The following is a 23943-nucleotide window of genomic DNA, read 5'->3' as shown; positions in this document are numbered from 1 at the left end:
ACAGTATCCCCCAAAGTGTAGCAGGTCAGTTGTGGATTTGGCTTTCTGGTTGTGTTGGACACTTACCAATGAGCACTGAAAGATTCACCCTAGGTGTGATTGTGGTTGAATACAACATGCTTGTCACAGGTAGGGAGGGGGACACTATATGGAAGGTTTTAGGATGGCCACCATTAGGACCAATCCAAGACATTTTGGCACCTGAGGCAAACCACAAAATGGTATGGTCCGTTCTGCCCCGCTCCCACTAGGGAAGGAGTGAAGATCTACATCAGGAACAAAAGGGGAATAAAGATCAACACTGGGAACAAGGGGATGATACTCAACTCAACATTACCATATGGGAATCAAAGGTCATTGTGGATGGGTAGGGAAGGGGCTCACTCTAAAACACACTGGCCAGGTGCAGAGCCCAGAAATCCCCAGAGGGCAGCCCCGACCATTTCATCTCATGCTGTGGGAGGAGACCAAGAGTGCCTCCTATTTGCCAAGAGGCTGCTATAGACGTGGCATGGTGGGGACGGTTGAGGAGGCGGCAAGGAGTGCATGGCAGTGGTGGTGGCAACAGCAGCACGCAAGGCATTCCTTGGAGACTAGATCTGCTACCCTGTAGATCCTGCCGCCTGAGGTTGTAGTCTCACCTTGCCTCATGGGTAGGGTGGCCCTGGCCACCGTGTACATGAGTCTCAGGGCCACTTCAGAAGGCTCTACAAATCACTCCACAAAGAGCAGCCTGCAGGTCTCAGAAGAAAGTTAACATCTGACCTGCGCTTCCTGGAACAGCTGCCACTTTTCAGTAGCAATTGATGCCAGCGTAACACTGTCCTCCTGAAAACCACTGCTGGAAAGTGGTAGCTGCATCTAGGGATACACCAAGTCGGAAGTTACTTCTTCCACAGTTTTATACTTGGGGATGGTTGGGACACTTCACTTGGAAAAATCTGAACTGGTGTTTAGGCAGAAGCAGTGTGTGTAGCTGGAAAATAGATTTCATTACATTTACTTCAACTCAAAACTATAGTTAGTATGTGCTATCTTTGCAACAAGTAATTAATTCACAGTTTATCTCTTGATGCGTTGCTATCATAATAAGGTTTATAATTAACTGGGACACATTCCATTTTAAAATCCAATGTGCTTCTGCCACAGGTTTCCTGTCTGCCTTCTCTTCCCAATATTGGCATAAACTGGCTAAGCAAACTCTTGCATGGAAGAAATAGCAAAACAAGACAAAAAACCACCACAATGCTGCAGCACAGCACAGGATCAATGCAGGGTGAAGTAAAGGGCAATAACTTGTGACTGCAGTGAAGTGGCTGCCTGAGCCACAAGTTCAGTTTCCAGAACTGCGTTGACAATCCTAAGTAATCATTTCCATAGAGAGCCACAATTACACCCAAAATTACATACTGGACAGTACTACTCCTTTCCCACTCTAGCAGGATAAGCATGAATTTGGCATTGTTGTTTCAAATTCTGAGCAGCAGCTAACTTGGAATCTACAGTGCCCAGCTTAAGAGCACAGATGAGCCAAACTGAAAACCACATTTGTTTATCTATCTGCCCCATGCGCATAAAACAGGAGGATAAGTCTAATTTTTTGTAAGAAAAGGTCCATGTGGAGGAGGGGAAGTGAACTCTGCCCCATCTTCTCCCTGTGCTCCATCCCTAAAGGCACTTTTCTCCCCATGCTGGCTCTGATACCAAAGAGGGTCAGCCTGAGACGAAAAGTGTACGCAGCAATGGAGCGTGTGGCAAAGACGGGGAGGAGGAGAGGAAAGGTTTCATTTCCCTTCGCTCACATTCACATTTCATTCTAAAAATTAGATGCTTCTACTGAATCCTGGAACAGATGGACATCGTCAGGGTTTTCCTGCAGCAACTCGGTAACTGAACACCAGTGCTTCCTGTTAGTGTAAGGGAGCGTAGGAGAACTGGCTCTAAACACTTGCTTGGCATTGAATCCAGAAGGGTTTGCATCCGATTGAACAAGCATACGATCGGGATATTCATTGCAGCGCTGGAAGCAAGCAAGCAAGAGGAGGAGTGCTATGAATTTGCACAACAGAAGAGAGAGAGGAGAGAGAAAAAGAGGTCAAGGGTGCATCACTGTATTGGGGAGAAAGAGCAGCAGCGCTCTGGAGCTTTTTAAAATATTCCGTACTTGAGGTACAGAGCAGGTGAGCCGACGCAGCCCCTGAACAAGAACAAAAACTGAAATCTCTGCATTTCCTTTCATTTTGCTTTCCGCCTGAGAGGGCGCTCCCCTTTCTCTAATCAAGGGCCCGCCCTTGTTGCGAGCCTACCTACGCGCTCCGCCCTTGCCAATTATGGACAACCGCAATTAGCAAAGCCAAGCAGTGCTACTCTCAAATGAAGGGCTCGTGCCCACTTCCCTCTCCTTCCAGGATTATGCTGCTTTTCCTAATAGGGTCTCTCTCTCTCTCTCTCTCTCTCTCTCTCTCTGTCGCGGGGGTTCACGGGAGTTGTAGTCTCTTGGCGTTGAAGGCCGCGCCCCCTACCCGCGTCGGACGGCGTTATATGAAAAGGCTATTCATTCTCCTCGCTCCTTTTTCTTCGTGCGCTCCCCGGCCTTCCTGTAAAACACCTTCCGCGCCCCGCCTATTTCCCCTCTTCTCGAAATGGATTGTGGGAAATGTATTTTTTCTCTCGACGGAATCATGCCGTTTGGGATGAAATCGTACTACAACTCCCAAAATGCGAAGGAACTATCACGCGGCACGGGAACGCCCCCGTGAGGCTCTTTCAGGTCACATGACCATCACGGATGTTGCTTCCGTAAATATCAGGCTGAAATGCTTCAGTTCGGACAAATGTGAACTCTCAGGTAAGGTGGATCTAGCGAGGGGGGAAGAATTTTGGTTTCCGTTCACTTCCGTCAGTCAGAAAAGAGCTTTACTTGGAAAAAGGTGGCAAAATTGGCCTTCTAACAGCCGGAAATTATTTCTAGCACTCCGATATTTTAGATGTGATAAATGGCTCTACCAGTGTTCTTTGATCTGTTCCTTAAACATATTTTAAAAATATGCAATTTTGGGAATAAATGCTGACTTTAAGTTAGATGAGATTTTTTTGTTTCCTGTGTTTTTGACCCGCTCTCGTAGAACAGCAACTTTGTTTTAAATTCTGCATTCCCTTCCCCATAGCTTTTAAACGAATATCATACCAGGAGGGAATTGGTATTTTTAAATTGCCTTTTAAAAATTATTATTAAAAGTGATTTACCTGACGCTACTGCTTGCCCTGCAGCAAATTGGACCATCCATCTTCATCAGACAGTCATAGAATTGTAGACTTGGAAGGGATCCTGGGGGTCATCTTTTCCAACCCCTTCAGTGCAGGAATCTCAGCTAAAGCACCCATGGCATATGGCCATCCACCCTCTGATTAAAAACCTCCAAGGAATGAGAGTCCACCACTTTACAAGGGAGTTTGTTCCACCGTTGAACAGGCCTTACCACCAAAAAGTTCTCCCTGATGTTTAGTCAGAATCTCCTTTCTTGTAACTTGAAGCCTTTGGTTCAGGTCCTACAGAGCAGGAGAAAACAAGCTTGCTCCATCTTCCATGTGACATTCCTTTAGATATTTGAAGGTGGCTATCGTATCTCCTCAGTTTTGTCTTTTCCAGGCTAAACATACCCAGCTCCCTCAACCGTTCCTCATAAGGTTTGGTTTTCAAACCTTTGATCATCTTGGTCTCACGCTCTTCTGCACACATTCCAGCTTGTCAGTATCCTTAAATTGTGGTGGCCAGAATTGGACACAGTACTCCAGGTGTGGTCTCACAAAGGCAGAACAGAGCGATACTTAATCTAATGGCACACTGTTAAGATTTGTTATTTGGCATTAGGCTGTCTGTGAACGTTAGTAAGGCTTTAAAATATTCTTCTAGCAATATTAATCAGATGTAATTCAACTGACAAGAGTTGCATCATGTCAACCAAGTGACAAATTCCAAAAGAGTCACTATGTTGGTTTGCCCTAACAAAAGCAAGAACAGTTTAGTGGCACCTTGAATAATGTAATTTTATTATAGCCTAAACCTCCTTTGTCAGATAGATAAGGTGGCCTGCAGTTAGCCATAATTCGAGTGTTAATAGGTGGTCATGCAACCTTTTCTGAATCTGTTAGTACAGTATTAGCTTAGAAATGTGCAGCCTAATTCTAATGTATATTTACTCAGCAGTTAATCCCACCGAGTTCAATGGAACTTTATTCCAGGTAAATATTGTAACTGCAGTATGGAATAAAAGTATATTGCTGTGGTGGATACAGTTGTAGGAATGTGTGCACAGCTAATTATTAGTTACTTATATATATATATATATATATTACTTTTTTGTGCTATGATTGCATAGACACTTAAAATATGGTCATATTTGGGCAACATATATTTCCCTGTATAATTATCTAACTATAAAATAGTGATTGATAGGCTACCTATTAAAAAAATATTTCAAGCAGAGATAGTATTAAACGGCATTGGCCACACAAAAGCTAAAGCCAGCGTGCAAGCATAACATTCCAATTCTATGCATATTTGGAAGTAGAACCTTGAACAATGGGGATTACTTTTTATTAAATGCACGTAAGAGATGTTCATATCTTTCTTCCTGACTGCACTCTTGAAGTACTTCACAGAACTTAAAGTATAAGTAAAAATACTCTAAAATTGATCTGTTAATATTAACCATGCTCTTCATTGGCACAGATAACACTATATATTATTTAATCTTTCCTCCTCAGAGAAGCATTAACCATATAGTACCAACAATCTGTGAAAATGGAAGAAAGAAAAACTAAGAGGAGGAGTCCCAAATCATCCACTTCTCATGTCACTCAAGTGGTCAACAATAAGAAAAATTCTGTGCCTCCTAGCAAAAGTACAGTGTTTTCAAACCCTGCACCACAGCCACCTTCACAGAAACCAAAGTTTAAAAGGTAAATGCTGATATGTTGCCTGTTGTTGTCAAGCTGCTGGCCAAATTGAGACTTTATACTTTTCAGGCACAGAAAAAAAATAAAAGAAGTGATTTAGGCTGCAGTCTTACACCAACTTACAGTAAACGCCATTAGATACAATGGCTCTTTGTTTGTCCCTATGGTACGGCGAGCCACATGTGTAGACTTGGATTTTCAGTGATTGCTTTTTTGTACTACAGTTCTAGTGAAATCACAAAAAGGGAAAAGTAATCAAACTAAATGTACTTCAGAGAATTTTACTGTTTTACCAGTTATCTTTCTGCAGCAAGGCACCCAAGACTACATACAAGCATATAATATAAATTCACTAAAACAGTAACAAAACAACCCAGAAATACAAAAGATTGAGTAATAATTAAATGCAGTACTTTTTCCTCAAGCAAATACTTTGTTTCTAATGACATAAAGTCTGCATTGTTGATTAATTCCATGTGGTCTTGTTTAAAAGTTGTTTAAACTGCAGATATTACACATTTTCAGAATTCTGAGGTCTGTTGTTAGGCTACTTTTAATTTTATAATACTGGGTTTTTGAAATAGTGGGTTATTGGATGCTTTTTAGAAAAAAATCTAACACATGGTTTGGATAGTCTTCAGTAAAACAATGAGACCCTTAAAAAGTTTCCATTTAGAATTTGTCAAACATTTTTTAAGGAGATAAATCCTTGTCATTCAAGCAGTTATCTCTAATTCAGAAATCAGCACGCAGCCTTTCTTAGCTAGGAATTTTCCATGAAATCTTTGCATGATATCAGATGGAGCTCTTTTTCTTTCTTAATGAAATGTAAAATCTAGAGAAGCTGTTTGTACAATCAGATAACCGTATCACTACCTTCATATGTTTATACTGTGAATTGCAAACTAGAACACTAGTTCTGGATATAGCATAATGGGTCATTTGTAATATATTTGTGCTTTTGTCCCAGGATGATATTTTCTTTAAGGCATTTGTCACATTGTACATTCAAGATAGCAAAAAGACTGAGAGCACCAAGAAGATGGTAATAATTTAAATAACTTCTTTTTGTCAGGGGCATGAAAGAGAAAGCCAAAGCACCAGGAGCAGAAAGCAAAGGAGCACAGTCTGCCCCAATCCAGCACTCATTTCTCACTGATGTATCAGATGTTCAAGAGATGGAGAAAGGACTTCTGAGTCTTCTGAATGACTTCCACTCTGGCAAACTTCAAGCATTTGGTAACTTGGCTGCTACTTCTCCACACAAACATGCACTTCTTTCACATGTGGAAGTCTTAAGTGTTGGCTAGCTCTCTTAAAACTTAGGTGGTGTTTCACTAAACCATCTCTCTCTCTAAATCTGGGTATCTGTAGCAGAGGGGGCAGATTATGGTACTATTGCCAGACTTTGAAGTATAGTGGTACCTCCGGCTGCAAACGGAATCTGTTCTGGAAGTCCAGCCGCATCCCGAGGAATTCACAACCAAAGGTGCCACTTCCGCACATGCACGCGGCGCAGTTTAGCGCTTCTGCGCATGTGCGCACGGCAAAACCGGGAAAATACTTCCAGGTTTGCTGCGTTTACATCCTGAAAGACACACAACCAGAGGTGTGCGTACTGTACTGTAGAGCTATAATGTATTGACTTATGCTGCATACTTTTGCCAGTATAAGTCTTCCAATTCTTTTATACAGTCGAACCTTGGAAGTCGAACGGAATCCGTACCGGAAGTCCATTCGACTTCCAAAATGTTTGGAAACCAAAGCATGGCTTCTGATTGGAAAGCCGTGGAAACCGTGTCAGACGTTTGGCTTCCGAAAATTGTTCAAAAACCAGAACACTCACTCCTGCTTTTCGATAGTTTGGGACCAAAATGTACGAGTTCCAAGGCATTCGGCAAACAAGGTACAACTGTATTGGAATAAGTAGAAGAAATGGTCTATTCCTTTACCTTTGTCAGAACTTTGTTTTGATATTTCTGCATTCTGATTGTTTCAGGAAATGAATGTTCCATAGAGCAAATGGAACACGTAAGAGGAATGCAGGAGAAGCTGGCCCGCTTGAATCTAGAGCTTTATGGGGAGTTGGAAGAACTTCCTGAAGATAAGAGAAAAGTAGCTAGTGACTCCAATCTTGATAGACTGCTGTCAGATGTAAGTATAAACAACGAGGTGCTCTGCACAGTCACATCTGTATTCAGAAATTGGGAAGAGCTGAATGGAAGTTCTTGTAACAATAAGAACCACATCTATAGATGCTAAGATTACCGTATTTTTCGCCCAATAGGACACACAGCCCCATAGGACGCACCTAGTTTTTTGGGGGGGAAATAAAGGGAAAAAAATTATTCCCCCCCCCCGGCGCGGGGGCTGGCACGGGGGAAGCCTGAGCTTCCCACGACCCCAGCCCCCAAAACAGGCTGCCGCCCCAAGCCTCGCGCGCCCGGCGGGACCTCCTGCAGGGCGCACGAGGCTTGCCGACATCTGCCCAAAGCAGGGAGCGGGCTCCGCAGCTCGCCCCCTGCTTCAGGCTGCCGGCTGCCGCCCCAAGCCTTGCGCGCCGGGCGGGACGCACTGCCAGGCGCGCGAGGCTTGCGGACATCTGCCCGAAGCAGGGGGCGGGCTCCGCAGCTCGCCCCCTGCTTCGGGCTGCAGGCTGCCGCCCCAAGTCTCGCACGTCTGGCGGGACCTCCCGCCGGGCACGCGAGGCTTGCGGATCGCTTCCTGAAGCCTGGAGAGCGAGAGGGGTCGGTGCGCACCGATGCCTCTCGATCTCCAGGCTTCAGCAAAAGCCTGCATTCGCCCCATAGGACGCACACACATTTCCCCTTCATTTTTGGAGGGGGAAATGTGCGTCCTATAGGGCGAAAAATACGGTAGTTTTCTTAAGCACTGTACTTCCATGCTTGACTGAATAGAACTCTGAAGCTGGCTAATTCCACTGCTGTCTAAGCCTAAACTTGGGCAACCAGAAGAATTCTGAAAATGGTAAAATAATTACAGTAAGCCTGAATTTAGTTTTGCAGTGAACCAGAACAAGCATCTGTACTGGTTACCAAAATGCTTTGGGGCAAAGTGCTGATTGGTATCTATAAAGCCCTTGGGTCCAGGGCACCTCCTTTCATATCATTGGTATAATCAGCCTTCCTCCAGTGGAAGACTCCATTGCATCCCAGTCCTTTCTGTGAATGGAAGGAACCCTCCCACTTGCAGAAGGGAGACACTGGATGTAACTAACTGAAACTTGATTGCTTGGCTAATTTATCACTGTCATGCTGATTCTCTGTTTTTTACATTGTAGCTGGAAGAACTGAATTCCTCTATGTATCCTTTTTGTGAAATGGCCTATGCTGATAAAGCAAGTGCCCAAATTGTACACCTTAGATCGTAAGCAAATTGTAATCATGAATCTAGGTTAAACAATTTGACATCAATTCAACTCCTCAAGCAACCTTTTCTTTTAGGTTGTGTTAGATTAACAAACCCATGAAACATATTCTCCTATGTTCCTGTGGCTTCTTAATAATACTCTGCTTTTCTTGCTATTACCTTAAACATTGCTGTTTTCAAAGTGCATATAATACTAGGAAAAATTGATGTTTTTATAGTTCAATCCTGTAAGATGCAGTTCCTTAACTTGCTTGTTTCAGACAAAAACTTCATTTAGCAGATGTTCAAGATGTTCCGAATACCAGCACAAGCTAAAATGCACCTTGTCTTTGTTTGTGTTTCGGAAACCCAGGGTGTCTTATTTCATTTCCAGTGGACTCTCTTTCTTGCTTCTGCAGCAAAGTATTTATATGCAAGTGAACATATTCACACATTCCTCTTAGCAGATGCGAGTTCTGCATATCTGTCAGGGTTGGAATCTAGGGTACAGGATGGCCATGTCTTGCTGCTATGCTTTGTATTACTGCCTTATCTACCGTGAAGTGTTTGGAAAACTTGAAAATGCATTTTTATGCTGAGTGTTCGGATGATTTTGAGTTCTATATAAGTATGATTTTTAATATAATATGTTCAACTTTGATTAAATTAATAATGGAGCGTGGTGTTCCTGTTGCTTTCCCACGGTGCAGACAATCAGCTTAGACGTTCCTGTGTGTCTTTTTGCAGGTGATGCTGTTAAATGAGTGTTTAATTTATTTCGGCAATAAAATAATTCTAAAGATTGCTAGTGTTTTACTCTACAGTAACAATTTATATGTCTACCACTGAGAGGTTCTTTAAGTGTGGCTTATTTTGGTGGGGGGCAAGGGGAGGTATTATACTGCAGTATCAGGGCTTGAGTCAGGCATAGGTCAACAAAAAACAATAAATCACCCAAGGTCAGTGAAGTTAAGACTTTATTCAAGTTCAGGTCTAGCAATCTCTTCCTAGGAGGTCTTGCCCCGATGACACAGTTGCAAGGACTAAAGGTCCCTTCCTGCCCAGCCTTATCTAAGGCTCCTCTTCTGGGTTTTTCCTGCATAGTCTCAAACCACGTCTGCACACAACTAATCTCTGTTCTGCACTCTTCATTTCTCTGTGCATTCTTGGAGACTGGGGGAAGGGGAGCTGGTCACAGCAGGATGGGGAGACTCCCTGGATTCTTCAGCAGCCTCTTGACTCCCTTCCTCTCCAGCTTCTGCTTCAGCCTCAAAGTCTGAACTGTACTCTGCCACAGATTCTTCTTGCTTACTAAACCCTGATGCCACTCCAGCTTCGAACACCCCCTCTCCTGAGTCTTCCCCCTCTGACAACTCATTATTGTCCCACTACCAGTCCCCTGGCTCTTAGTCTTCCGCTCTTGGGGATTTCCCAGCGGGTGCCTCTTATCACTTCTCTGCACCCAACCAGTCCATGACATACAGGTTGCATTTAAATTCTTGTTTTATTTTCCAAATCTGTTGCTAGAGGAGTTTGTTTAGCCCATGGTTGATTTTTACTCCCTGAATCTGAAGATCATTTGGGTTCTTTGCTTTAAAAAGCTTATTTCACACCTTTTTCAAAAAGAACTCAAGCAATAAAATATGAAAACATAGCCACGAAATTGATTAAGTTAGTCCAAGAACAACAGCTAACACGAGGAACTAATAATTCCAGTAAGAAGCACTCAGCAACACCAGGAGCAAGATGTAAATAAAGTTCTGCCATGAAGATCTGAAACTTATTTTGAGACCTTCATTCTTTTTCAACTCTTAACCTTCATCAAAACTGCAGAATATCAAAATACAAAAACAGAAGAAAACCTATACAATCACTTTTGAATAAAACTCTGTGATGTTGGTTTTTTTAATGTAGTATTGTACCAAAGGTTCTGACAGGCCAACAAATTTCAGTTAAGCTATGGAAATGATGCACCAGATAAAAAGGAGTTTCTTTTTATATACATCTATTTTTTCTTCAGAAGCAAGGAAAAGGTGACTTAAATGTAGATGCATTGTAGTCAAAGTGCTTCACATCAATTATCTTAGTCATTCTTCTAACACCCTTGCTACATAGTCTATGATTATTGCGTGTGTAGTTGCTGATTTCTGCTGGCTGATTTCTGTGAAATGCATTGGAGTCCTTCCAGAAGTAAAGGTGACATCCTAAGAAATGTAAGCTGACAGCTCAACTGACTATGCCAGTGTAAGTCGAGTCAGAATTAGCCCAGAACGATAAAAGAAGCTTTCTCCTTTGGTCCTGTTTCAGTCCTCTTGGCTGTAAGCCCAAAGTGCCTTGTGTTGTGTACTTTGGTTCCTATGGAGATGTAAGGAAGTACTGACCTTCAGCCAATCCTGCAGCAGTTTTGCATTTCATACGGCAGGTCTCTAGTGGCTTCCTCACGGGCCAGAAACGATATTCTACTGAGGTAAATACTGTTCTTGTTCCCTGTTTTTCTTTATAGGGTGGAGGTGGTAAAATAGACAAGATTTTGTTCTGTTTCGTTGTGTTTTAAAAACTGTAGGAGTTGATATTCTCATCCTCCAGTAAACCTTTGAAACATGGCAGGCTGCAGAAGAAAAAAGGAAAAAAATAAAGTATGTGCCACTAATAGAGTAGTGCGCAAAGGATTAATTTGTAACATGGCTAAGGAGGAAAATGTGAGAAGCTCAATGGGAATAATGACGGAGCCGAGAGATTGATTGTGGGTGCTCAAGCATGAATTTTGGCAGGTTAAAAATCTAGCACATCTGCCATGTTCTAGAAACAAGTGAAGCGTTCTTACACTGAGTCAGACCATTGGTACATCTAGTTTAGTATTGTCTACACTGATTGGCAGTGGTTCTCTACTATTTGAGGCAGGGATTTTTCCCAACCCTATCCAGATGCCAGGGATTGAACCTGGGACATTTTGCATGCAAACCAGATTCTCGACTAAGACAACAAAACAAAGGATAGAGGGAAACAGAGACCGACACAGTATAAGGAACTGTATGGAATATTAAATTGATCATAGAAGTAAAATACATGTTTGCTATGGAAACAAACGGAAAACAATTTCAAGCTCTAAAAAAGAGTGTTTTAAACCACCATCTCGTTATATTTTTGCCCCATTTTAATCAGTGCCTGGTACCTCCTTTTAATGAGCAACATGCTTTAATGATTTCCAGAGGGGTAGCCATGTTACAGCACCATCCCAACCATGTCTACTGAGAAGTAAGTTTTGTTGAATTCAGTGGGATTTAGTCCCAGGCAAGTGAGGTTAGGATTACAGTAGTCTTGGTCTCTTTCAGGAAAAAAACAATAAAGAGTTGTGGCCCCCAAGGCTGATGTGACTCAGATACATAGTTCAATGAAATTCTAAACCCAGAGTTTATTTTCCAGGAAAAAGAGTCTCTCTTCTGTTTCCAGGCCTTTAAGCATGTCTGTATGAAGTGTGTAGCTGCAGCGCTATTAGCCACGGAAGATCTACAATGACCACAGCTGACACAATACATGCATCACACAGTGTTAAAGAATGGCATTTGGAAAGCTTAGGGTTGCTTGCAGGAGGCACAAAGAGCCTGGATCAAAATCAGACTACAGAAATTTTGAAGACACGGTTCAGTACTTGGACACCTATTGAAAACAAATCTCTTAACAATCAGGTGAGCTGCAGTCACACATAATTCATTTAATCGTTGTGCTTTCGGCCTTCATTGTACTCCTAAAGCTTACACACACACACACACACACACACACACCCTTGCATATTGATTCATACTTTCATGATTTGAGTAGGAAGGACTTACATGTTTTCAGATATATATTGATGTCATTGCTGCATAGGTGTGCCTGCCAGCTGATGCCTTCAAATTCTGGAGTGACAGGAGTTCTGACCGCTAATCCTTGCCTAAACCTATCCCCACTCACTAAATGCAGCACTTGCTAAGTTATGAAATGTCAACAATGATGCCCGCTGCAGGTCAGGACCATCTGAGGCATCTTTGAAAAGTGGTATCTACATCGTAATTTATAATCTACTTGCCATAATTGTTACTGAGAACAAATAAAAGAAATAAAGTCTCTACAGCAGCCTCATCAGCTCAGACATTTCTACTGGAACTTCCATCAGTGATGTATTCATAGGTGAATGGGCTGCACGAAATAGCCCTCCCCCCTTTCTGCCTGTACAGTGCAACATGTAGAAGGAGGATTTGCCAGAAACCTCTCTTGGGAGCAGGTTCTGTCTCCACCCAATGTTTCACTCTTTGTGTCTCGGAATGGGTCCAAATAGTAACCTCCACACCCACAGAGAAACAAAGTCCTGCCAACTACAGGTTTTTACATGTTCTTTAACCCCTTTAAAGGGGATAGAAATACTAAGTCCCATTTTGCAGCCATTTTATGCCTCCTTCTGTCTCTTCACAACAACAACAATAATTTTAAAAAAATTATCTCCCACCCATCTGGCTGGGTTTCCCCAGCCACTCTGGGCAGCTTACAACATATAAAGCACAACAAAACATCAAGCTTTAAAAAACAAGATATCCTATACAAGCAACGAACAAACCAATAAATCAATAATAACAATAGCAATAAACAGCTTACAATTACTGTATACCCAATTTAAAGTAACCGCCAACCCCAACTAAACATTTAACCAACACCAACCCAACATAAATGAAAAAGAGGAACCAAAATTAGAACCATTTAAAACATTTTAGCCAGTTGCCCACAATAATCATGCGAGGTAGGTTAGGCTGACAATTGGTGACGGACCTAGTTTAGGAAGTGAGCAAAAACAATGGGAAGTGATTTTAAAATATGAAACTGAAAATGCTGAGAGTTCCCAAAACGTTTTTTGTTGTGGTTGGCTAAACATTTTGAAGCAGCACGTGCTCAAGAGACCTAAAAGAACTACATTGGCTCCCAATACATTTCCGAGCACAATTCAGAGTGTTGGTGCTGACCTTTAAAACCCTTAACTGCCTTGGCCCAGTATACCTGAAGGAGTATCTCCACCCCCATTGTTCAGCCCAGATACTAAGGTCCAGCTCCAAGGGTCTTCTTCTGGTTCCCTCACTACGAGAAGTGAATTTACAGGGAACCAGGCAGAGGGCCTTTTTGGTAGTGGCACCCTCCCCTCAGATATCAAGGAGATAAAACTTTTAAAAGACATCTGAAGGCAACCCTGAATTGGGAAATTTTAAATGTTTTATGTTTTGCTGTGTTTTTGTTGGAAGCTGCCCAGAGTGGCTGAGGAAACCCAGTCAGATGAGTGGGGTATAAATAATTAATTAATTAGTAGTAGTAGTCCATGACAGATTATGTAGTAATAAATCTGCCAGTCTTTAAGATGCCTCAATATGTATTTTCTGGTACCTTATTTCATACATTCCATTTTGGAGGGAAAGAGGGCCCTGTTTTGGGAATTGCACCAGTCCCCCAATCACCTCCACACAAAGGCCTATTTGATTTTCTCTTTTTTTGTGTCTATGTGGCAGTTGCAGGCACACTCTCAAAGGAAAGATGTTTAATGTCCAAATTAGATGGGGCTCATTCTTCTTCCCTCAGAAAAGAGACTGAATGCTCCTTGAGTTCGAAGCAATGGGACAGTAACACTGACGGGATTTCATAATGGTGCTTTCTTGCCACAGAGTTGCACTTCCTAGAAATCCCCAGTGAAAGGGAAGTTTACAAAAGATGACTTTATGTCAGGGTGTGAAAGATGAGTGCTAGGGAAAACACTGTGTGATGGTGGGAGCTGCCCTTTGAGAGAAACCTGTGATTTCCCCCCCCCCCCCAGCTCTTTCAGGAAAGAGTCAGACTGATAAGTCACTGGTTTGACCTGTGGACGGACAAGCAGCGCAAGCAGTTTCTCCATGGCATATTGATCAAGTGCAATAAGTCACAACTGAAGTAAGTGAGCCACAAGTTGTTTCCCAGGCTGCGTTTTGTGAAAAGAAAAAATAGGCTCCACAGAACACCTCCGGCAAAATGGATCTTTAACTCAAGCCAGGCTGACTCCAATGCCATCATTGTCCGGTGTTCACAGAAGGCGAAACACTTACCCGTACGCATCCAAATGCAGGAGCTGAGACCACATTGTGTTCTTGCAAGATGGGTACTTAAAATTAAGGCCTATGTATTACAACAGCAGAACTACCTGGTGAAATGCATTTTGACAGAGAACAACTTTTGTGTTTATAACAATTTTGCAATAAAGCAGCCTTCTTAAACAGTGCAAAATACCTATTTATTTCTGTTAATGCTTTGAGAAATCTGTCTCTCTCACATGGCCAGTAAAATATGAGAGTTGAGATATAACGATGGCCAGTACATGGGACCTTTTTCTTTTCTTTTTGCATGACAGAAAAACTGCTGCTAAGACTGGGCTGGGGAAACTTTACTCCAACTCCTATCAGCCTCAGCCAAGCAACACCAATAATAAGGGATGATGTGAGTTTGTAGTTCTGGCGGGCTAGAAATCCCTCCTCTCTATAAGATTAGAATAAGCAGGAGTCCAAAACTTGCATTTGGCTTTGGCCAAGAAGCTTCATACAGTAGTGCTAATTCTTCCAGAAATGGTCTTCTGTGAATTTGTACCTTGTGAAGCAGCCTTAAATTTAGAAAGCCACAAGCATGTAGTGAAGCTGCTTTGAGCTTCTCAAGGGAACAGTGGGGTGTATGTGTCATAAATACCTACAGAGTTTTTGCAGTGACCCGCAATGACTGGGTTGAGACATAACTTCAAACTGTAGTTTGCTTTTATGTCTGAACCCAAACTTGCCCGCAATCCATGGTTTATTTGTAGACGACAAACCAGAGCCTGAAACCACTGTGTTGAAGTTAGTTTGTAAATTACAGCTTGTGCTAACTGTGGATTGGTGTTGTGTCAGTTCAGAGACCATTGACAAACCACAGTTAGGGTGATTGTTCTGCCTCAAGAGGCTGCAGCATTGTAGAGATGGAAAGCAACTTAATGAAACTAAGTGCTGAGCAGACAAGAGAAATCAAAATTATGCTTTGCCTGTTATGTCTGGAAGTTCAGACACTGCTATGTCTTCTTAACCAGAGTTACTGAAAACCAGTTTCACCCAACATCAAAATCCAGTCCAAATCCCAGTGTGCATGACACAGTAAGCCAAACTATGACTTACTGGGACCACTGTAAAATGTAGTTTCCTGAAGAGGAGCTTGTAGCTGCTTTGTTCCTCCACGATCGTTTTCCGCCTTGGTCCACAAATTTGCTTTGCCTTATGATGTTGTCTGGCTTCATTTGGCTTACTGTGCCATGCAAACACAGCCAGTATCACATTTATATTCTTCTGAGTCTCCTGGCAATAATTCTTCTGGATCTTTCCATAGTTCCTGAAAGGTGGTAATCAGAACCTCAGCAGAGGGTATTAATAACCACCCACTTAGGCTTGTCCTGTTTGACAGGTTTGCTGAAAGATGGTTTGTAGAGAATATCCCAGTGACCAAAGTGGATTTCACCACTGTACTGCCACGTTTCATATCTTTGTACATATTCTCCTTTCTCAACGCTAAGGACCTTTGTGCAGCAGCCCAAGTCAGCTGGCACTGGAAGTTTTTAAGTGAACAGGTAAGCTTTGGGTTTGTATCTCAACTGGGGGGAACCTCAGGCCTGGTGGCCAAATGTGACTCTTCAAGCTTGGGACTCTCACCATACATGCACTCTGCCTGGCCACTCTCTCTCTTCCCTGGCCATCCCTTTTGCATCCTCTTTGCCTGTTTTTTGCCTGGCTACGATGTGTCCTTAACCTACGCAAATGCCTTTTTCTTGCTTCAAGGATAGAGAAGTGTTTGGAGAAACTAGCCTACTGTACAAAGATCACATTTACATCCATTGCTCTGCCCTCTTCCATCTGGCCTCCAAACAGTTGCACAGAAGGGAATGTGGTCCTCATCCTTGATATATATGATCTTCACCAGAGCCAAAACTACATTTTGCGTTTGGTGCAAGAACACTGTAGTCCTCATCGGGCATTTAAGACACCTGGGATATTGCACATGTGAGGGAGGGCTGTGGGGATGAGCATGCTAGATCTCTGACCCCTATCATTGCTGCCCTCTGCAAGTTGGGAAATTGCCCCACTTGGGGAGCCTGCTTCTTCTCATGTAGGCTCCCTACGTGGTGTAGTCCCTGGAGAGTTAGGACTTCTCTGTATGATCCTGGACTTCAGAATAAACTCTGAAGATGTGCTTAGTCAAGGTAGCATTTGGCTGAATTGTGCTTACTTGGAAAAAAAATATTCTGCTGCTTCTCTTTTTTTGTATGTGAGGGTATTTTAATATTGAAAATCACCTTGTGGGGGCTGTGCGCCCTGAAAAGTGGATTTAACACACTTTTAAATAAGCCACACTTTAAGATTCTTGGATGTTTAGACAACATTTTCCTTTGGAAAACAAGCCTCTGTTTTTTACTTCCCTACTCAAAAGGATTGTCTGTGGATGCCAAAATGCATTTTGTTTGGATGGTTTCTACCATACCTCCCTGAAAAAAATGAATATAGTGCTTGGAAACAACATTATATTGCTTGTGCAACTGACCTGGATTACTTAACTCCGAGGGAAGTTGCTGAGTCTTATGGAACACTGAGTGAACCTAAACCAGAAAATGAAGACCAAATAGAAAAACTACGTGAAAGATGTCTGCGTAAAATTATGAGAGAGAGATTGACTGTATGCAAAAGTAAGTTGGACGAAATTGTGACTTGATTCAGTTAATGAGACTTACTTCTGAGTAGATATGAATAAGATTGCATCATAAATCTATCCTCCAAGGACAATTTTAAAAAAATAAATAAGCAAACCAGCAAAATAATATATTACCCAGGAAAGCAGTGAATGTTTGGCTGTGTGATGGATCTTGTTTCTTGTCGCATGCAGCAAAGTGCTAAGAAAGTTAGAGCACCACAGTGATGAATAAGGCTTGTGCACAAGAGCGTGGGTGTATTCTCAGCCAGTTCTCATTTTCTTCAATGGGACTTGCAGGGTAGATGGTGTTAGATTGTCCTTTAGAGTAACATCCAATGGTTGCACGAGTGGCAACCCCCATTCCTCTGAAAAGCTTCTTCTGTGATATTTCTCCATCCAGTTTTGGACAATTGTTCTGCAGACCTACAATGTTTAGCAGGTCCTCTTGACCCCCTGGGAAGGGCTACAGCAGGAAAGACAGGAAGGACAAGATGACTTCCAAAATCAGCCTTCCACTCATGCAACTGTTGGCCACAACCCTTAGTTTTTAATGGTGTACCTGTACCACAATGGTGTTCCTTCTAAGCAATGTTTAAATAGTGGTTCACCCCTACAGAAACAAATGGTCAGAACAATTACAGTAAAAAAAATTGAAGGAATGATTTAATAAATAGTATGATGCATTTGTTATACTTTTTATATGTAAATTAAATATGAGAACATGTGGGATTTTGGTTTTGTTAGATGTGGTTTTGTGACATGCATATATGCTACAGGTATATGAAGTGGAAAAAACACAAGCATGTGCTTGTGACGTGAGGTTGGCACATGGATTCAAACATGTACATACCTTCTATTCAGGTCTGTAATGTGTACAGCAACTCAGGTTAGCTTAGCTACAATCTATACCCAGCTGCATAAAAACTTTTTGAACCAATTGAAATCATTCAGTAACTGGGGAAATGTACACAGGGAGCTTTCAGAATATTCTGTGCCTTTTGAAACATCTGGGATTAAACAGCATTGCCCAATGGTCCTTTTCAGAGGAATTAATCAAAGCTCGTCCACCTTGGAACTCGGGATTTTACAGATCTGGATTTCAACCAAAGTTGCCCCAGACTGTCCATGACCGAGTTAGATCAGCAGCAGCATTGTTTCTAATGAAGGTATTTATTGTTCCGTCATGTGTTGCTATTGTTGTTTCTGTTTCAGTGACACATGACCTGAGTCTTGTCTCTGTCAGTTCTCATGAATGAAGCTCAGTGCTTGAATAGTGCTTGAATGCATTTCAGGAAGGCCGGTGGTGGAGGCACCAGCCAAGGCACCAGACCTTCTGCTCTTCCTCCTTGCTGACACTGCCTGTTTATCTGCCCTCATTGAGTGAGCAGCACAAGGAAGAGTGACTCTGCTTGATTTGCCCTCCCCCCCCCCTTTGGGAGAAATCTGTGCTGATCTAACGCAGAGGAAGAGTCCAGGCAGCAGGAAAGATGGAGGGCGGACCAGTAATAGCATCTTGCCCAGCAACCCCCCCCCCAAAAAAAAACCCCCTGAGCTTCTACAAAGTACCTTTTCTTCTTCACAAGTTAGCACCTGGAATCTGAGAAGCAGAATTTCCTTCCTTTTAATTTTCAAAGCATGGCAGTATCTCGAATATGTGTACAGTGGTACCTTGGGTTACAGACGCTTCAGGTTACAGACTCCGCTAATCCAGAAATAATGCCTCGGGTTAAGAACTTTTCTTCAGGTTGAGAACAGAAATCACGCGGTGGCAGCACGGCAGCAGCGGGAGGCCCTATTAACTAAAGTGGTGCTTCAGGTTAAGAACGGTTTCAGGTTAAGAACAGACCTCCAGAAAGAATTAAGTTCTTAACCCGAGGTACCACTGTATTTAAAGGTTGCAAATCTAGAATGTATGATTAAAAAAAAGAATTGTCTCTGCAATTAAATTCCAAAGCCACTTCCCCAATAAATTGGAGACTGTAAATATTTCGCATTATTTCCCCCTTTGTGACTACCATGACCACAAAGCATTGCTTGATATCCTATTCAAAATACAGCTTTGAGGAACCCAGTTTAGCATACAGGGGTTTTGTTTTTCTTTTAACAAGGCCTCTTATTCTATTTTATGAGAATCATAGAATTCTGTGATTCAGTGACTGACATGACTACAGACACCACAGTCAGGGGAAGATTATAATATATACTTATTTGATTTCAACCTCTTAGTTCCTCTCGGTCTAACCAGCCAGGATTGCTAACTTTCCTGAATCTCCTCAGTCAGTTTCAAGCTTGACTTGCAGAGTTGGAAAAGGGAGTCTCCAATAAAAACACCAAAACCAGGTTCAATGTTGCTGCAGAATAATTGTTGACCCAATTGGCATCCCTCTGCGGCTGCATGTACTTGAAAAAGAAAAGAAAGATCCAGTTGCAGTATCTAAGTGATACACTTGGGGTGGGAGAGAGAATCCCAGCTTCCCATAGACACTGATGGGATCTGAACTGGCAGAAAGAATGGGGAGGTACCTGATAAACAGAATGTTCATCACCCATGATGGAGAATGGAAGCCTGATGCTTAAACTAGGTACCACCACCACCACCAACTACTACTACTCTTTCTCATTTAATATTTTCTCTCAATGATTTTAGAATGGAACGCCTTCCCCGAAGGAAATGCTTTTCAAACATATTTCTGCAGATGCTAAATCTGTGTCACGCATTGGTCTGGAAGCTGAGACACTTCCAAAAAGGTAAGCAGAATTCGAGATTTCAGAATATCTGTTTTAAGACACAGTTTTTAAAAATAATATCACATAATCTGTATCTATGTTCATATTGAAACTGAATAAAGAAAAATGTTTAAAAGGGGGGTATCACATATTAGGGACGTGGGTGGCACTGTGGGTAAAAGCCTCAGCGCCTAGGGCTTGCCGATCGAAAGGTCGGCGGTTCGAATCCCTGCGGCGGGGTGCGCTCCCATTGTTCGGTCCCAGCGCCTGCCAACCTAGCAGTTCGAAAGCACTCTCGGGTGCAAGTAGATAAATAGGGACCGCTTATTAGCGGGAAGGTAAACGGTGTTCCGTGTGTGGCTCTGGCTCGCCAGAGCAGCGATGTCACGCTGGCCACGTGACCCGGAAGTGTCTTCGGACAGCGCTGGCCCCCGGCCTCTTAAGTGAGATGGGCGCACAACCCTAGAGTCTGTCAAGACTGGCCCGTACGGGCAGGGGTACCTTTACCTTTTATCACATATTAAGAATAGAAAAGTCCCAATCATGTGGCACAAATTAATTCAGCAACTAGCTGTTAGTGCAACCCGAAATGTGAACTAAATGCATATATTTTTTGTCTTGCCTGGATAGAGGCATATTGGTGAATTTTTGACTGTGTTTACATTTGAGAGACAATTGTAAGTAAGAAATTTGAGAAACGCCAGACCCCAAATTGTGTGTGTGTTATGGTCCTACTGAGGGCTTGTTAAAATGTAGGCTGGCCATGGGTCTTTGTGCTTTCTTATTCCCTCTGCAGCCAGTCTGCATGGCTGTTTTACATATGTCATCTCATGTTTTCATTCTGTGTATTTGTCATTAAAAACCAGTAATTCTTTGTCACTTTAACCTTAAGTTTCACTTGTATTCTTATAGAAAGAAGGCTGCTGGCAGCTGCTCTGATCCTGTCTTACCTCATAGACTTCATCGGACTGTTTTACAAAAGGACCCTAATGAAACACATTCCCCTCAGCTGCGTCTTATCTTGATATCATCCCATGTTCCTGCTTATGAGGTATTCTCATTGTCTTCTTTACAGCAAGTGAAGTTAGGACTTTGTAAAACAGTAGTTTTGAACAATTCATAAAATCTGAATAATATTTTGAATATCATTTAAATTCCTTTAATGCTTAGTCATAAAATAGTAACGCAATATTCAAATAATCAGGAACAGGGTTTTTTAAACTTAGCATAATGTAAGAATAGCCCAGTACCTTAACATTAGTATAATTCTCAAAGAACAATTTCCATCCATGTTTTCCACTTTTTCTGTTACTTTTCTATTCAGTATTGTGTTTCTTTATTCTTATTTTAGATGATTGTGGACAGTATTAAGCCTGGAGTGATTCCTGTAGTATATGATCATAGTGGCACAACCTTGGAAAGCCTCCTTTACTATGTAGGAAAGGCCTTGGATGGCCAAATGGCAAAGAGTATTGGGATTATTACTGATGGAGACTCCAGAGGGATTAACCTGCTTCAAGGTGGGATTCACTTAAAGTAGTTAAACACTTGAACTGAGCATATCACATTTGGTATTGCAGAGCAATATTGCAGGGAGAAAATCAATGAAATCGGCAAGTTTCCTTTCCTTTAATAAGCCTTTGGCAGCAGGAGCCTGCTTTGAGACATGTTGTAGTCAGTGAAGAATGTCTGACCTGCACATGGTTCTGAATGTGCAGGATGATTTTCACAGAATATAGTTCCTTCAGAAAGAAGGTGGCTAGTGCTATATGAAATACAACTGTTAAAGGAAAAGTCTGAACGGTTCACATGATTAATACTGGCACTTCACCCCTGCAAATGCCCTCCAGTCCAAGATTTTACCAATGTATACATTTAATAAGATGTCATTATAGGAATACGGTTGTTATCTATACACTTTGTTGCTTTTCTATTTATTGGTTATATATAAGGCTTGTCAACACTCTGCCCATTGGCACAGATCTGCCCACAGAGGTATTCATTGGTTGGCATCTTCAGGGCTCCCTCCCCCCACTGAAATTAGGCTTGCAAGAAGCATTGTGTTGTAACCAATAGAATACACACACATTGCAATTTGTGTGTGGTGCCCACAACAGTTTATCCAACTTGCAAAAATGTTGGTGCCTCATTATTAGGTAATATTTACTGTTGATGGCATGATCTATGATGTATTTATGTATGTTATGAGGTATTTGTTGATACTATTGGTATATTGTTATTTAAAAAAACAAACTGCTTAATAAAAACAGCAAGCCCTATGTGGTGTGCATAAAACAGTAAAATATCAATAAAATGCAATTCAACAGAATTTAAAAATATACATGACTGGTTTATATGACCACATAGACTTGATTAAACCTTAAAAAGGTTTTCGCAGGTGCATAAAAGTGAACAAAAATGGTGAAATATGTTTTGCATGATATATATAACATTACATTATAGATATGTTTAAAAAAATCCTAACGGATAGTTTGCTTTGCTGACTTATTTAATTTCTTTAAGGCTGTAGCATCAGTACCAAGAACCTTCTTAAACCTGAGGTGAAAGAATTTTGGGTAAAGTTAAGAAGCAGTGTGATGCATCAGGAAGGTGGTTATATAGACATCTTTGTCCCTCTGGCAGCTTCAGGTCAGTTCTGTTGGCGGCAATGGCTTGTCCTTCTATGTTGCTTATGAAAAGTCTAGTCCAATAGGAAAACCCAACTGGATTTAAAACATCCATTGATTGTTGCAAAACTACTGAGGAAGCTGCCACCTTATGTAAACATTCATCTACTCCCAGTTTCCTGTCTGTATCTGAGATACCAGGATCTCAATTGGTGAATCTAGAGTTGCATAGAGCTGTTTTAGCAGGCTTACGTGCCTAGTACTTTCTGGCATGAGAATGTTAACTTGCACTAAATAATAGAATCTCCTCCTTCTCCAAATGCAGTCTACAAATTTTAGGTCATTTGGGAAAAACAAATATGTTCTCAATCATTTAAGCCAGCATACCCGCCTGCTCATGCTGTCAGGACATCCTCAGTGCACCAGTGTAACACATTTTTGAAGTTGCAGTTAACAGCTACTGAATTCAACCCTCAGCATTTATGTGCAGATCTAAAGCACTGTTTTTCTTCTCCCTCTTGGGATTTTTAATAGTAGCTTTCCCCAATGGAGAAATTGCCTATACAGTGGTACCTCTAGTTATGGACTTGATCCGTTCCGGGGTGCTGTTCACACCCTGAAAAGTCTGCAACTACAGCGCCGTTTCTGCACACGTGCGAGGTGCGCAGAGCGCTTCTGTGCATGCGAGTGTGGCGAAACCCGGAAGTATACATTTCCAGGTTTTCCGCGTTTGCATCCTGAAAAAACACAACCAGAGACTGACGTAACAAGAGGTATGATTGTAAATTATGGGGGCAAACCCTCCAAGTGTCCCTATTTTCCAGGGGCAGTCTCGGATTTACAGAAGCCATCCCAGTTTCTGATTTCATCCTGGAATGTCCCACTTTTCCTTAGGATGTCCCTATTTTCATTGAATAAATGTTGAATGGTATGGTAGGATATCCCTATTTTCATTAGATAAATGTGGGAGGGTATGGAGTTTTCAGACCCCTGAGCCATCTGAAGGCAGCCCTGTATAGGCAGGTTTCTTAATGTTTAATGTTTTATTATGTTTTCAAATATGTTGGAAGCCACCCAGAGTGGCTGGGGCAACCCAGTCAGATGGGCAGGGTATAAATACTAAAAATATTATTCTGGAATAGGACGTCCCTGTTTTCATTGGAGAAATGTTGGAGGGTATGGGAAAGAACATTTATTGTCCACTCGGATGTGGGGGTTTTGTTAGTAGTTCTGAAACAAGGGGAAGGAGATGATCCACTGACCATTTACAATGGCACCGTCCCATTCTCTGACATCCATATAATTATACTCATTTAGTGGCCACAGCATTATTTGTTCCCACCACATGGAGTAGGAGCAAGAACTATGTGTAGGATTAATTGGCAGTTAAAATGGCTAGAGTATTTGTTGGTTTGACAATGGGTGAGAATCTAGTCATTGGCTGGCCTAAATGCAGGCTGATACTTTCCCAGCTTGTGTAAAGGAATAACATAGACGGGAGCGGCAGGAACCTCCTGTC

The 23943-nt window shown here is 42.0% G+C and overlaps 2 protein-coding genes across 3 annotated transcripts in view; both read left to right on the top strand.

Moving 5' to 3' along the window:
* The first annotated feature begins 2705 nt into the window (after positions 1-2705).
* CCDC28A (coiled-coil domain containing 28A) lies at positions 2706-9130 on the top strand. 2 transcript variants are annotated; one of them, XR_014509855.1, is made up of 6 exons: positions 2706-2848; positions 4768-4962; positions 6035-6198; positions 6959-7228; positions 7840-8283; positions 8610-9130. XR_014509855.1 is itself a non-coding variant. In XM_083435153.1 (6 exons), exons 2-6 carry the CDS (start codon positions 4805-4807, stop codon positions 8662-8664), a joined length of 555 nt encoding a protein of 184 aa, XP_083291279.1. In that variant the 5' UTR covers positions 2713-2848; positions 4768-4804; the 3' UTR covers positions 8665-9130. The 2 variants fall into 2 exon arrangements, 1 of the variants encoding a protein (XP_083291279.1); XM_083435153.1 differs by having other exon boundaries at positions 2713-2848; positions 6959-7113; positions 8261-8283.
* Positions 9131-10347: 1217 nt separating this feature from the next.
* The window catches only part of ECT2L (epithelial cell transforming 2 like), a 31551-nt gene continuing 17955 nt past the window's right edge, over positions 10348-23943 (top strand). Inside the window, exons 1-10 of the mRNA XM_083434833.1 lie at positions 10348-10795; positions 11752-12014; positions 14156-14268; positions 15793-15955; positions 16813-17065; positions 18115-18236; positions 19718-19818; positions 20710-20848; positions 21149-21317; positions 22321-22446. Of these exons, the coding sequence (XP_083290959.1) occupies positions 11841-12014; positions 14156-14268; positions 15793-15955; positions 16813-17065; positions 18115-18236; positions 19718-19818; positions 20710-20848; positions 21149-21317; positions 22321-22446 (1360 nt within the window). The 5' untranslated portion in view covers positions 10348-10795; positions 11752-11840. The remainder of the gene's footprint in view (positions 10796-11751; positions 12015-14155; positions 14269-15792; positions 15956-16812; positions 17066-18114; positions 18237-19717; positions 19819-20709; positions 20849-21148; positions 21318-22320; positions 22447-23943) is intronic.

This window comes from Podarcis tiliguerta (assembly GCF_965153285.1).
Source record: "Podarcis tiliguerta genome assembly, chromosome: 3".
In the NCBI taxonomy this organism is placed as follows: Eukaryota; Metazoa; Chordata; class Lepidosauria; order Squamata; family Lacertidae; genus Podarcis; species Podarcis tiliguerta.
Note: the sequence above shows the minus strand (reverse complement) of the source record. Positions and strands in the feature narration are given on the sequence as shown.

Bases quoted from the DNA above. Each gene is read 5' to 3' on its own strand.
- CCDC28A (XM_083435153.1), top strand. From the start codon at position 4,805: ATGGAAGAAAGAAAAACTAAGAGGAGGAGTCCCAAATCATCCACTTCT. The intron at 7,114-8,260 runs GTAAGTATAAAC...TTTACATTGTAG, and splicing joins TTGATAGACTGCTGTCAGAT to CTGGAAGAACTGAATTCCTC. The intron at 8,284-8,609 runs GTATCCTTTTTG...TGCTTGTTTCAG, and splicing joins GAAGAACTGAATTCCTCTAT to ACAAAAACTTCATTTAGCAG.